The 14,990-nt window shown below is 39.0% G+C and overlaps 1 protein-coding gene across 3 annotated transcripts in view; it reads left to right on the top strand.

The window, feature by feature from the left end:
* Positions 1 to 14,990, top strand: part of F8 (coagulation factor VIII, procoagulant component) — an 83,069-nt gene that overhangs the window by 52,323 nt on the left and 15,756 nt on the right. For all 3 annotated transcript variants that reach the window (XM_013035393.1, XM_013035395.1, XM_013035394.1), the window contains exons 15-22: positions 1,035 to 1,188; positions 4,185 to 4,397; positions 4,674 to 4,902; positions 5,091 to 5,273; positions 6,710 to 6,826; positions 7,360 to 7,431; positions 9,179 to 9,264; positions 10,871 to 11,026. In XM_013035393.1, coding sequence (XP_012890847.1) covers positions 1,035 to 1,188; positions 4,185 to 4,397; positions 4,674 to 4,902; positions 5,091 to 5,273; positions 6,710 to 6,826; positions 7,360 to 7,431; positions 9,179 to 9,264; positions 10,871 to 11,026 — 1,210 coding nt within the window. The remainder of the gene's footprint in view (positions 1 to 1,034; positions 1,189 to 4,184; positions 4,398 to 4,673; positions 4,903 to 5,090; positions 5,274 to 6,709; positions 6,827 to 7,359; positions 7,432 to 9,178; positions 9,265 to 10,870; positions 11,027 to 14,990) is intronic.

A 14,990-nucleotide genomic window follows, 5' to 3' on the forward strand; every position in this document is an offset into this window, starting at 1 on the left:
TTAGCAACAAAGAAATAAGAGAATGCCTTAATCTTAGGGTATAGAAAGAGAACTGACATTGAGATACAAAACAAAATTACCTTGAGAGATTTTTTTACTATGCCAAAATTATCAACTTATGCATATTGAACGATAACATAAAAAGAATAAGATCAGCTACAGAATAGGAGAAGATAGTACTGTACTGATTAGGAAAATACAAAATAAATCTACAATGAGGCAAATACTAATGTTCCCACCAGAATTACTAAAAATGAAAGTATGGTCAATGCAGTGTATTTGTGAGAGTTTGGGGCAAATGGATGTTTCTTGTATTGCTCATCAAAAGACTTAACAGAAGGTTCATATCAGGTGTAAGCATCCAAATTTACAAAGAACGCTCTTATATGTAATTGGGATATGTTGACACAACAGAACACTATGCAACAGCAGGAATAAACTATAGATACACACAGCAGTGTAGATTAATAATCATGCCTAGCAAAAGAAAAAAGGATATAAACATTATTTTCCATTTAGATACTTCAAAAGCTGAACTATATTCTTTAAGGGCATACAAACATAAGGTAAAAATATGAAAAAGGCAAAAACTGACAAAACAGAAAAAAATCTGCTTTCATAGATCTGATGTATTAGGAAAGGCTTGAAAAAGTAAAGGAGGACAGAGTAGATGACCATGCAAAATGTTTTTTAAATGTCTTGTAAAGTGAGAACATGAAAATTTTGCAAACTCTTGACCTCTGTGTATTTGTTAATTTAACTCATACACATATTCCATATGTCTAAAACCATGTATCCAACCTCCTTCCCCTTTAGGGCTCCCCTTCTCAGAATTACATAGCCATGTTTTTTCATTTGGCCAAACCAGAAACCTGAAAGCTGTCTTCAATGCCCCTTTCTCTCCTCCTTGACCCACTTCTCTGGACAATCTATCACCAATTCTACTAAGTGTCAGAAACAATGAGAGCAATGAGATCAAGTAATTCATCCTACCTGTCCATCATAATACTGCTTTTTCTATACTTTTTCTCCAGGGATCAGAGTGGCAATGCTCCTCAGTTCAAGAAGGTAGTTTTCCAGGAATTCACTGATGGCTCCTTCAGTCAACCTTTATACCGTGGAGAACTAAATGAACACCTAGGCATCTTGGGGCCATATATAAGAGCAGAAGTTGAAGACAATATTGTGGTGAGTTAAAAACAATGGAATTATGAAAATAAACTAATTCCATATATGTAGTTTGTTTCTGATTATAAAGATAAAGTATTCTCATATTTTAAAAATTTGAAGTAAGCCCAGTACTGGTGGCTTATGCCTGTAATCCTAGCTACTCAGGAGGCTGAGATTTGAGGATCACAGTTCAAAGCTAGCCCGGGCAGAAAAGTCCCCATGAGATTCTTATCTCCAATTAACCACTTAAAAAACCAGCAGTGACACTGTGGCTCAAATGGCAGAACACTAGCCTTGAGCACAAAAGGGCTCAGGGACAGCACCCAGGCCCCTGAATTCAAGCCCTACAACCAAACAAAAACAACAACAACAAAAAATTCAAGCCTCACAAATGAACAACAAAAAAAACTAAAGTAAACAAAATAAAGAAGTTGAAAAGGAATCCCAATTATCTTTGTTGTATAAATATATTCTTTTTATTTCTTTTGGCAGTAGCAGGGTTTGAACTTAGGGCCTTGTGTTCACTCAGCTTGCTTGCTCATCTGGTGTTCCACCACTTGAGCTATACCTCCAGCTCTGCATTTTGTTAGTTATTTTTGGAGATGGAGTCTTATGGACTTTTCTGCCTAGGTTGGCTCTGAACCACAATCCTTTAGCTGTCAGCTACCTGAACAGCTAGGATTACAGGAATGAGTCACTAGCGTGTGTACTGTTTCTCCTATATATTTTTCTATTCTTTATGTAGACACAATTATGCCACATTGAATTTTACTTATTTTTTGACTAAATATTTTACAATAAACATTTTTTGCTGGTCCTGGGGCTTGAACTCAGGGCCCAGGCACTATCCCTGAGTGTCTTTGTACTCAAGGCTAGCACTCTACCACTTCAGCCACAGTGCCACTTCTGGTTTTCTGAGTAGTTTGTTGGAGGTAAGAGTCTCATGGACTTTCCTGCCTGGGATGGCTTCATACTGCGATCCTCAGATCTTGCCTTCAGAGTAACTAGGATTACAAGCATGAGCCACTGGTGCCCAGCCTCAGTAGACATTTTTATGTCATCACAGAACACTTTCTAGTAATTAGTGTATAATAGTCTATTATAGGGCTCACCATGATATGGTACATGCCTGCAATTCCAGCTACACAGACAGCAAAGACTGGAAGTATGTGGTTTGAAATCAGCCTGCACAAAATTAGTAAGACTCTGTCTCAAAAAAACAAGCCAAGGTATGATGATTCACACTTGCAATCCCAATAGGAAGCAGAAGTAGGAAGATCACAGTTCAAGACTAGGTCCTATCTGAAAAATAAGCTAAAGTAAAATGGGCTAGAGATGGGGCTCAAGGGTTACCTTGTAAGCATAAATCCCTGCTCTGCTAAAAAGAGAAAAGCTCTACAATCGTATTTCTCCTATGATAAAATTCCAGAAGTGAAATGTATATAAATGCTTTAAGATTTCCTCTTATTGACTATTTGTTTATGTCATTTGCAAATTTGTCTTTTTGGAGGGAGTACTTCTATTAAAATTACCTTAATATTAGATGCTAACCATTGATAATTTTAGTAGTTTTTCCAAGTTTATTTAATAAAAATGTCTTAATTTCTCATGTGATGTTTTGAAAACAAAACAGGTTTGAATGTTTAGGTCACAGTCCATAAAACTTTCCTCCTTGACATTTTCATTGGTTTAATTCTTTTATTCATTTTTCAAGTTATGAGTACAATGTACCTTGATCAGTGTTACCCCACTCAAGCATTCTCCCCCATCTTTCCCTATATCACCCTCAAGTTCTGTAGTTCAATTTTTATGTAATATACATTGACTATAATGATTGCATTTGCTCATCGTTCATCCCTCCATTCATGTGTCCCCCTTTTTATTGTCTCCCCCCTGAACATGTTAAAGCTTCCTGGTATTCATGTTGTTAAATGGTTTACTAGTTTTATGTTTTATAAAAATTGCTTTCTGTAGAGAGATTTTAAAAATCATCTATAATTTCTGTTGCAACTTATTTGTACATTTAGCTATTTAATCTATCAATAATTCCTGTAGACCACAAGTTATTTTAGTCATTTTGTAAGACAAGTGTCAATGGTCCTTTATTCTAAAAATAGCCATTCATCTGGGCACTGTGGCTCACACCTGTAATCCTAGCTACTCAGGAGGCTGAGATCTGAAGATTATGGTTCAAAGCCAGCTCAGGCAGAAAAGTCTGTGAGACTCTTATCTCCAATTAAGCACCCATAAAAATGCCAAAATTGGAGCTGTAGCTCAAGGGGTAATGCTGTATCCTTCAGTAAAACTAAGCTCAGGGACAGCACCTAGGCCCTGAGTTCAAGCCTTGAGTCAAGCCCCAGGACTAGCACAAAAATATTTTAAAAAATAGTCATTCATATGATTGGCTATAACAAGAATATAGAAAGATCTAATACCATAGGATTATGGCTTCATTTTTTCTGACTTGAATTTTATCTTACTTTCCATATGATACTGGGGTTTAAACTCAGTGTTTTACATTTGCAAGGCAGGTGCTCTGCCACCAGAGCTATACCTCCAGTCTTAAGTACTTGTCTTAACTTTAGAATTTAAAATCTCAAGACAAGCATTGATGGCTCCCATCTGTAATCCTAGGTACTCAGGGGGCTGAGATCTGAGGAGCACTGTTTGAAGCCAGCCTGGGCAGGAAAGCCTATGAGAATCTTCTCTCCAATTAGCCAGCAAAAAGCCAAAAGTCAAGGTGTGACTCAAGTGGTAGAGCACCAGCCTCGGGTGAAAAAACTAAGGGATATGCCCAGGCCCTGAATTTAAGCCCCAGTAGCTTCCTTCCATCCCCAACAATCATTTCAGATTTCCCTTCATAGATCGGTAGGTTTTTGTTCTAACAATATCTTTCTGTTTCCTCTAGGATATTTGTAACTTCATAAAAACCAGAAGATTCCTATTTGAGATGTATAACCTAAGCTAAAGATTAAATGTCTTAAGAGATGATTCTTGCATTTTTTCCTCTACAGGTAACTTTCAAAAATCAAGCCTCTCGTCCCTACTCTTTCTATTCTAGTCTCATTTTTTATAAGGAAGATAACAGACAAGGAGCAGAACCCAGAAAAAACTTTGTCAAACCAAATGAAACCAAAACTTACTTTTGGGAAGTCCAACATCACATGGCACCCACGAAAGATGAGTTTGACTGCAAAGCCTGGGCTTACTTCTCTGATGTTGATCTGGTAAGGAGGTCTTCATTGTACTAGCCATATTCTCATTTAAAGAAAATGGACATTAGACTGAGGGTTAATAATGTTGGCATTTATCCTAAACACAATGAGAAGCTTTAAATAGGAGAGGTGATATCATATTTGTCTTAGAAATAGCCTGGAATCTACTGAGGATGGATTTATATTGGGAAGACTGGGAAGCAGGATAGTATAGCACAAATGTTGAGCAATCTATTTGGTTTGTGGATGAGAAAACTTTTCCTAAGAGTTTGTGTCTTTCCTCCCTAGGAGAAGGACATGCACTCAGGCTTGATTGGACCCCTTCTGATCTGTCGCACTAATACATTGAGTCCTGCTCATGGGAGACAAGTAACAGTACAGGAATTTGCTCTGTTTTTCACTATCTTTGATGAGACTAAGAGTTGGTACTTCACTGAAAATATGGAAAGGAACTGTAGGACATCCTGTAATATCCAAAAGGAAGACCCCACTTTAAAAGAAAATTATCGCTTCCATGGTAACATATCCCACACACAAATATTACTGTTAAATACAGTGATACAGTATATACTTTTTAAAAATGAGCTTGAACATTGTATGATTCCATATACATAATACATATAATTGGCCATCAGTAGTTCTCATGGAATGGAGGGAAGCAACATCGTAATAGACTTTAACAGCTTTGTCTATTTTTTTTTCCAGCAATCAATGGCTATGTGATGGATACACTCCCTGGCTTAGTAATGGCTCAGGATCAAAGGATTAGATGGTATCTACTGAGTATGGGCAGCAATGAAAACATCCATTCTATTCATTTCAGTGGACATGTGTTTACTGTGCGGAAAACAGAGGAGTATAGAATGGCTGTGTACAACCTCTATCCAGGTGTGAACTAGTTTGTGCTCTTTATTCTACATACTGCACTTGTTGAGCACTTACATAAAATGGTGTAGGCATTGATAATATAATCAGAGAACAAAGCAGACAAGCTCCCTGCCCTCAAGTAACATTAGCCTACTTACAGAGAGAAATAAATATCAACCAAACAAGTTTATTTCAGGTACATAAAATTCCTACAAAAGAAACACAATACATGAATGGTTAACTTCATAGCACTTTGCTAGGAGTCCTTTTTCATTTTTTTTAAATCTCAGAACCAACATGCTATCAGCTATTACCCAGAGTTATCTGTTTATACATGTAACGAGGTTTGGTGGTGCAGACTTATAATCTCAGCACTCAGGAGGATGAAGACAAATGATCATCAATTTGAAGACAACTCAGACCACACAATGAGACCTTGTCTCAAAACAGTAACACAAATATTTGAATTTCATTTAACTTCAATCTTCCCTCCCCCAACTTGAGCCTGCATCAGACTGGAAGTCTGTGTTGAGAAAAGGAGATATAGTTGAGTCCTTTGTTCTCTCCCTTGGCAAATTGTGCTTCCCAACTCCAACCTCTTGGTAAGGGCTCTTTTGAACTCCAGCATGGATAGGTTAAACATAAGAGAATGAGATAGTTCTTGCCTACTCACACCTGGCAGCATTGTTGTAAGCTAGCTTCATTGTGTCTGCATTAGACTAGCAATTAAGTCTGACTTTCTTATTAGGACCATTCAGGAGCTTCCCAAAGACTCCTTTTGGGGATTCTCATGAAATACCATTGGCTTGGTTGTTCCACCTTTAGTCTAGGTGTTCCCGGTCACTCATTCTTAAGTTGCTCCTGCTTCTTTCTTTTGGGGTTACTTTGTCTAGTGATCTGGATCCAAGAAGACCTCACTCTGACTTCTCTATCACTTGGAGCTCATATCTGGAAAACAGGAAAGACTCTTTTGCTCCAAAATGCTTTGAGTGTATCCTGATCCTAATGCAGAAGCATTCTCCTGTATCCAACCTCACCTTGTCTCATATTCTGGAAGAGGGATGGTCAGAATTCAGGCTCCAATGCCTCTGACATTAGGAATCACGTAGCAACAATTTGGATTTGAGAGTAAAGTTAAATTTTTTGGGGGGGTCTGGTCGTGGGGCCTGAACTCTGGGCCTGGGCGCTGTCCCTCAGCTCTTCAGCTCAAGGCTAGCACTCTACCACTTGAGCCACAGCGCCACTTCCGGCTTTTTTTTTCTTTTTGCTTATGTGGTGCTGAGGAATCGAACCCAGGGCCTCATGCATGCAAGGCAAGCGCTCTACCACTGAGCCACCTTCCCAGCCCCTAAAGTTAAATTTTGTAATTCTACTTTGGTATTCTGATTAAGCCAATGTATTCCATGCACATTTCTTAGTGCAAAGAAATAATTTGTGTTCCTTTTGGCTTTGAAAAGGTGTTTTTGAGACAGTGGAAATGCTACCATCCAAAGCTGGGATTTGGCGGGCTGAATGCCTTATTGGCGAGCACCTAAATGCTGGGATGAGCACTCTCTTTCTGGTGTACAGCAAGCGTGAGTAATACTATGGGCAGAGGCTCGCTGCCACCTTAGCTTACTGCTGTACAGCTTTCCTTTCCTTGGTAATGATTGCCATTGTCAATAAATAAAAATATGCTCATATCATCATTAAATTTAAAATATTTAGTCACAGTAGTCCTTGGAAGACATATATGCTGGCAGCTAAGTAAAATTTAAACCTCTATTAGTTCACAAATGGGTGAAAACTTCATTTTTCACAATAGAAGATTTTGTAACTTAACATTGTTTCAATGACCAAAGATAATCCATAACTATCATTTGGAAGAGTTTGAGGATTTAATCTTAAACAAGTAAAAGAACTACCACTGGTTTATTTCTCTATAGACTATAGTTTCCTCCATCGTAATATATGAAGAGTTGTAGCACTTATCTGTTGGAATGAGTTAAATGACATGACAAATAAACTACTTGGCTCAAAACATTTTTGATGTTTTCCCATTTTTATTGACTTGAGAAATTGAATTCTGTATACTTGTAGCTACTATGTTCCCCCTGTTTGATTTCAGAGTGTCAGATTCCCCTGGGAATGGCTTCTGGACACATTAAAGATTTTCAGATTACAGCTTCAGGACAATATGGTAAATACTGTTAATTTTGCTCCAAGATATTTGTGCTGATTTTATCTTTCATTATTTTTGTTGAAAAGCTTCAAATAAGCGTGTAATTCCCATGCTTTTCCTTTTCTTTTCTTTTCTTTCATTCCTTTCCTCCTTTTTTCCTTCCTTTCTCTTTTTTGTTCCAGTACTGGGACTTGACATCAAGGCCTCTATCTCCCTTGGCTTTTCCACTCAAGATTGACTCTCTACCACTTGAGCCAAACCTCTTATTCTGTCTTTTGGCTAGTTAAAGAGAGATAAGTGCCTCTCACATTTGTCTGACTGGGCTGGATCTAAATTATTTTTAGATCTCAGCCTTTTGAATAGGTAGGATTATAGGGTTGGCCACTGGCATACAACTCCATGCTTTTCTTAACTCTACTCCATAGATACTAGCTCTTAAATATATCTCTTTCTATTTCCCATTGCCACCATCTTAATTCAGGCCACATCCATCTGACTTGAACAAGAGCACTGCTCCCTGAAATATCTTCCCTTGAGTCTATTCTCTTGACTGTAGCAGAAAGCTACACTTTCTTGTGGGCAGTTATGCTTGGACAGAACCTATAGAGTTTAACACAAAATTTTAGAATATGAGTTGGCAAATTACTGCCCAAAGTCCAAATCCAGCCTACTGCCCATTTTGTATGGTATTTGAGCTAAGAACATTTCCCATTTTTATTAGCATATATAAATTATACAAAAATAATGGACTGCATTGTGACATTTTTCTACATGCATATAATGTAGTTAAGTCATTTCATCCCCACTACTCTTATTTCCCCCAACCCCTTCTTTTTTCAGATAGTTAATTTTCCCATTTTTAAATGGTTGAGGAAAACTTTTTCGTATAAAATTATAAAATTCAAATTCCAGAATGCATAAACTCAAACTAGAACATAGCTACATGAATTTATCTATATATAATTTTTTAGTTTCAATAGAGATCACATAACCTGCCACTTTTAAATTTCTATTATTATTAATAATAATAATATTATTATTATGGTCGGACATGGGACTTGAACTCAGGGCTAAGTTTTTTCACTCAAGGCTAGCTCTCTACCACCTCGAGCCACAGTATCATTTCCGGTTTTCTGGTAGTTAATTGGAAATAAGTCTCACAGACTTTCCTACCAGAACTGGTTTTGATCCACAAATCTCAGATCTCAGCCTCCTGATTAGCTTGGATTACAGGCATGATCCACTACCACCCGGCTTCTTAAATTATTTTCTATCTAGATCTTCAGAGAAAAAAGTTTGCCAACCCCTATTTTAAAAGGAAAAAAATCTCCTTAGAAAACAAGCGTGAGAGTTACTTATTAAAGTTGTAGTTCGTGTCTGTGCCTGGATAGAAAGGTGATGCTTTTTTATTTTTAATGTTTTATTCTGTTTTCATTTTCTGATTTTTCTGCGATAATACACACTTGATAATAGATTATATAATTTGGTATTTGCTGATAACAACTTCTAGTATCAGCTAATTATAGGTAATAACACTCAACAAAATTATTAAATTTCAGAAAATGGCATATGCAATAGCAGCAAGAAACCCATTAGATAGTTATCAATACTGCCAGGATACAAAGCTTGTATTCCTTTATCTTACAGGTTTAACTTCTCAAAAGAGTGCTTTTGTTCCCAAGTGTTTAGGATCAATCAAGTTGAACATAATCTCTCTTTCCTTTCTTATATAATCTCTCTTTCCTTTCTCCTTTCTTGGCAAAAGGACAGTGGACCCCAAACCTGGCCAGACTTCATTATTCTGGATCAATCAATGCCTGGAGCACCAAGGAACCCTTTTCCTGGATCAAGGTTAGAAAATGACATCAATGGCAGGAGTAATCATTCAATCACATCACCTACTTATCTTGGAAGCTCAACCATTATGCATGTCCTTTGAGCCTACCATTAAAGCTTAGTTAACAGATGAGGAAACTAAAGGATAGAATGGGTTATGACTTGTGCAAAAAAAAAAAAAAAAAAAACAACCCTCAAACAAAAGACTTCAGAATAGAGACTGGGAAGGTGGCTCAGTGGTAGAGTGCTTGCCTTGCATGCATGAGGCCCTGGGTTCGATTCCTCAGCACTACATAAGCAGAAAAAGCCAGAAGTGGTGCTATGGCGCAAGTGGTAGAGTGTTAGCTTTGAGCCGAAGAGCTGAGGGACAGCGTTCAGGCCCCACGACCGACATAAAAAAACAATAACAAGAACAACAAAAACCCTCTTACTTCCCATAGGGCTGGGATGTAGCTCAGTGGCAAAGCGCTTGCCTAGCAAGTGAAACATCCTGTGTTTGATCCCCAGTACCAAAAAAGAAAAGACAAAAAAAATACAGTTAAAAAGACTTCAGAATAAAGTATGCCAGTGTATCCTATTTCTATCTCCTGAGATTATAACATGTTTATGCTTTCTATAATATTTAACTCATCACCTTTCAAGACCATGTATTCTCCTGTTGAATGCCTCCAAATGAGTCCTCCAGTATTCTTCATTTTAACACTAAACAAGTGGCTAAATCCCCCATTTCATAAGCAATTTTATACCACTAAATTTTCTTACTATCACTGTAGTAAGAAATACCTACTCAAATTTAGTGTAATAACTAAGATGGAAGCAATACATGCAATATTGTTTATGCTAACTAAATTTCTTTTTCTTTTTTTGTCAGTTGTGGGGCTTAAACTCTGGGCCTGGGCGCTGTTAGCTCTTCGGCTCAAGGCTAGCACTCTATTACTTGAGCCACAGCACAACTTCCAGTTTTTTGGGGTTTACTGGCTATGAGAGTCTCATGGACTTTCCTGACTAGGCTGGCTTTGAACTGTGATCCTCAGAGCTCAGCCTCCTGAGTAGCTAGGATTACAGGTGTGGGCCACCAGCATCCGGCCCAAATTTCTTTTAAAAGACTCAATATTTCACATTTTCTCACTTTTCAATTTCCTCTAGAGTAGCACTGTCCAAGGCAAATATAAGGTGAGTTACAAATGCAAATCTCATGTCTGATTTTATATTTTAGTGCCCTTATTAAAAAATAAATGTGTAGTCTGTCGTCAACAGGCCCAGTGGAGATATGCAACTGCATATACCTCAAAATGTGTTACTGAAGGAGGTGTGGCAGCTTATCACTGGTAGTGATTTGGGGATGCACTGTACAACAGATGTGAAGGTAGAAGAAATAACAATGATTTGTAGGTGGGCTAGTTTGCTAGGAAGCAAGGAACTCAATAACCACTTTCTGTACTCATTCCCACCATTTATCCACAACTTCACAACTATGCCCACATGTATGTACCTGATTCACTTGCATGTCCAACATCATGATGTGCACACTGTAGCAATGCAGATTTTTCCTAAGCTGATAATTAATTTCTGGAGTACACACATTTAAAACCAGGTTAGAATAAATTGTTTTCATTGGTAGGTGGATCTGTTGGCACCAATGATTATTCATGGCATCAAGACCCAGGGTGCCCGTCAGAAGTTCTCCAGCCTCTACATCTCTCAATTTATTATCATGTATAGTCTTGATGGGAAGAAGTGGTGGACTTACCGAGGGAATTCCACTGGGACTTTAATGGTATGTAATTAGTTCTTTCAAGAGAATGCATAATTGGGTTTCATACTTTTAGACACACCAGATATGTTACAAACACTCTTAATGTCTGCAAACTTATCTCCAAAAATGAATGCTGTACCTATGGGCACTGGGACTGGTTACAGACATGAACAAAAAGAAGTGGGAGTGTCAGGGCTCTCTTCAGTAAGACAAATGTATAGTCTACTATACTTGTTTCCTTAAGGACAATCAGATTGAAAGGTTCGGCAGTCAGCAACTGAAAGACTTGAGTTTAAGGGGAAGAACCTGAACCAGAGATAAAGATTATATCTTATGCACAAAAGGATAAAATCATTGAGAACTAATTTTCTAACAGTGATCTCAAGACTTCTGATTGTACAGGCTTATAACATCATTGCATATACTTCTATCATTTTTATTTCCTCCTACTCTGATTAGCTGCCCCACCAATCTGCTCAATTCTTTACTTCTATGCTCCTTATATCTCTTCCTTCAGTTTTCATTTATAATGGTAATAGCAGTCTGGGGCCCCATACCTCACATTCAGCCTATTATGTCACATTTCTCTTATTCTCTGCCTTCTGTTCATCGTAAGATTTTAGTGTGCCATGTTCCTTACCCTTATTTTATACAGTAAGTGGTGCCAGAAGATGGCCCAGGAAACAGTCCTGCAAAATGCAATTGTGCAATCATATTCAAAGGAACATGGGATCACTTCCTCGTTTAGGAAAAAGATTAGCAACCCATGACATGTGATGATATAACGACTCCAATTGCCACTAACAGTACTATTGGATAAGCTGCAGACATTCTAAGATATTGGGAGATATTCAGTCGCTATCACAACAGATAGTATCAGCTGAGTACAGTGACTTATCATCCTTTTACAACTCTAGAGGGCATGCATAGGAAAAAGAAATGAAATTTTATGGAGATATTTTTTAAAAAATCAATTAGCATACATGAAAATCCAGAAAGCATCCTTTGAGCCTTGAAGGAATTCCTATCCTGTGGTTGTAGACATCTATGGCTGAGGGGCTAAGGATTAGTTACAGAGTTCAGTTTGAATATCTCCAATAAACTACTAAACTACTTTTAAAAAAAAGCCAGAAGTGGAGTTGTGGCTGTGGCTCGTGGTAGGCAGCTAACCTTGAGCAAAACAGCTCAGGGACAGTGCCCAGCCCTGAGTCCAAGCCCCAAGTCCAGAACACACACACAAACTGGTTTACTTAAGAGAAATTTCATTTATCGAGTTTGGGAATCTAGATTACATTGAACATAAGTTGGGAAAGCTTCCATATTTTCCATGAAAGAATTACTCTAGAATACCTTAAGTAATCACATATTTAACCAGTCAGAAGAAAAACTTACTTGAGCCTTGTGCTTTATTTGGTGGTACTACTTTGACTACTTATCCATTTCTCAAATTACTGGCACCCTTATTTTCTGTAACCTTAAATCACTGTAATGTGCTCAGTAGTCTTACCATTCTTCCCATGCCATCCACCTGTGTGTTCCCACATACATATCTGTTTTCTACTTTTTGATCCTCCAGATTTGGCTAGTGCTATTCTATTGCACTGTGTTCTTTCTTTCAAAGAATCAACTTCTGATTTGAAAAAACAAAAACAAAACCTCAAACTTAGGTTAGGAAGTGCTGTTTTGTAATTCATTTGTTCAACTCTTATAAAAAATATTTTGTTCTTTTGGTTAATTTTTGTCTTCCAGAACATAAAGCTGAATACTTAATCCATTTATTTTAAATCTTTCTTTTATACTGAGAGGGATAAAATGTAATTACTGCTTGAGTGTACTGACTTACATCTGTAGTCCCAGGCATTCAAGAGTCAGAGATCAGGATTGTGACTTGTGACTTAAGTCAGATGGAGCAAAAAGTTACTGATGCTTTGTCTCAGTTAAAAAAAAAAAAGATGGGTATGGTGATGCACACCCATCACCCCAGATACATGGCAAGTATTTTTAGAATTCATAGTCTCATCTGGCCTGAAGAAAAAAATGAGAGACCCCCCCCCCGACCTGTGAAATAAGTAAAGCAAAAAGGGCTGGGGTCATGAGATCAAGAGGTCAAGTACCTAACAAGCACATGCCTCTTGGTTAAAACCCCAGTGCTATCAATACATAGAAGAAATAAAAATTCCCTCCTTCCCATTTTCTAACTTAAAAAAGCTGACTAATGGTATAATTATTTGTATTTATTTGTGAAAACATTTGACTTGTCAGTCTCATGCTTGTACTCTCAGCTATTCAGGTAGCAGAGATCTTGAGAATTGTATTTGGAGACTAGCCTAGGCAAACATGAGAATTCATCTCAACAAATAAACTGTCCTAGCTACAAGGAAGGCTGTACGAAGAATTGTGATCCAGGCTCACAATTGTGACTCAGCACTCATTTGACAGCTGATATAAAACATAAAGTAAAAGGTGGGCACCAGTGGCTCACACCTTTAATTCTAGCTATTCAGGAGGCTGATATCTGAGGACTGTAGTTCTTTGCCAGCCCCAGCAGGAAAGTTGGCGAAACTTTTATCTCCAATTAACCACCAGAAAACCAAAAGTGGAGCTGTGGCTCAAGTGCTAAAGTGCTAGCTAGCCTTGAGCAAAAAAAGCTTGGAGACAATGCCCAGGTCCTGAGTTCAAAAGCCAGGACTGTCAAAAATAAAAAAAAAGCAAAAAGGACTGAAGGCCTGCCTAACAAGTGAAAAGCCCTGATAAAATCTTAGTACGGCAAAAACACTGATAATGTGTTTGGCATGTTAGAAATCAGTGTTAATTACAGAATTCCCAAACTAATCCAAGTTAGCATTGATACAAAAACCTAAATCCAAACTAAGTCATCATCAGGCATGAACCAGAACCCTAAACTTTTCTGTTAGAGAAATGTAATAGTAAGTTGGGTACTCGGGTCTGAAGCCAGAGTTGAAAAGAGCATTCCCAAAAAACCAGAAGCATGCACCCTCTCTACCTTTGCAATCAGCTGGATGGAAGTCTTGATCTAACCTGCTTGCACAGGGGAGTGAGGAATGAATAGTTAGGTATCTGGTATAAAACATAATTCAAGGAAACAGTATAGCTACTAGTTTTCCATTTGCCTTTTACTAACTCTAAGACACTACATAGTAGACAGAGATCTGATTCTAAGACAGCCCAGGGAGAAAAGCCAGTGAGACCACCTCTAACTTGGAAAAAAGTCAGGAGAGCCTTGATTCAACTGGTAGAACACCAGCCTTGAGGGAAAAAGTCAAGGGAGCTAGAGGCCCGGGGTACCAACCAACACACACATACACCAACAGTTCCTACCTATTGTGCCTCGGTCCCACCCTGCTGCCTTAAATTGGGCTTCTAGAAGCTATCTTGCAGTTCATGAACAACGCCCATGGTGGCGATGGGAATGACAGACAACACAGGAGCAGGAAGACCATCTTTTATTTCTCCTCAGTGGCAAAGTGGGGAGGGGAGGGGAAAGGTACTGGGCGTGCTGTGGGGTGGTTGGGTCTCTGGCAAAAGGGCGTCTCGGTTGATGGGATTCATCAGACGCCCTGTCCCGAGGGGGAGATGGTTTCTTGCAAAACTAGGTGAAGGAGGTGGTTCTGCTCGGCACTCAGCAGTGGCCACATCTCCACCTGAAGCGACTTGACTGCTTCCGTGTCCTTCTCATGGGTGGCCATGACCAAGGACTGCAGCAGCAAGAACAGCTCCTCGGGAAGCTGGCCGCTGCTGCCGTCCTGACAGTGGCTGTCGAAGGCCTCCCAGGAGTACCTCTCCAGGGTCTGGGCGTGTTCGGGCAGCAGCTTGGCGGGTGGCGGCTGCAGGAGCAGCAGCAGCAGTACGCGGGACACCTCGCACCGGGCCAGCACGTCCGAGAAGGCGCCCAGCGTGGCGGGGGAGGGCGCGGCCGAGCCCGAGTTCGCGGGGAGCGGCGCAGGGGCCGCACCGGGTCCCGGCT

This window comes from Dipodomys ordii, unplaced genomic scaffold (assembly GCF_000151885.1).
Source record: "Dipodomys ordii isolate 6190 unplaced genomic scaffold, Dord_2.0 Scaffold209, whole genome shotgun sequence".
Classification (NCBI taxonomy): domain Eukaryota; kingdom Metazoa; phylum Chordata; class Mammalia; order Rodentia; family Heteromyidae; genus Dipodomys; species Dipodomys ordii.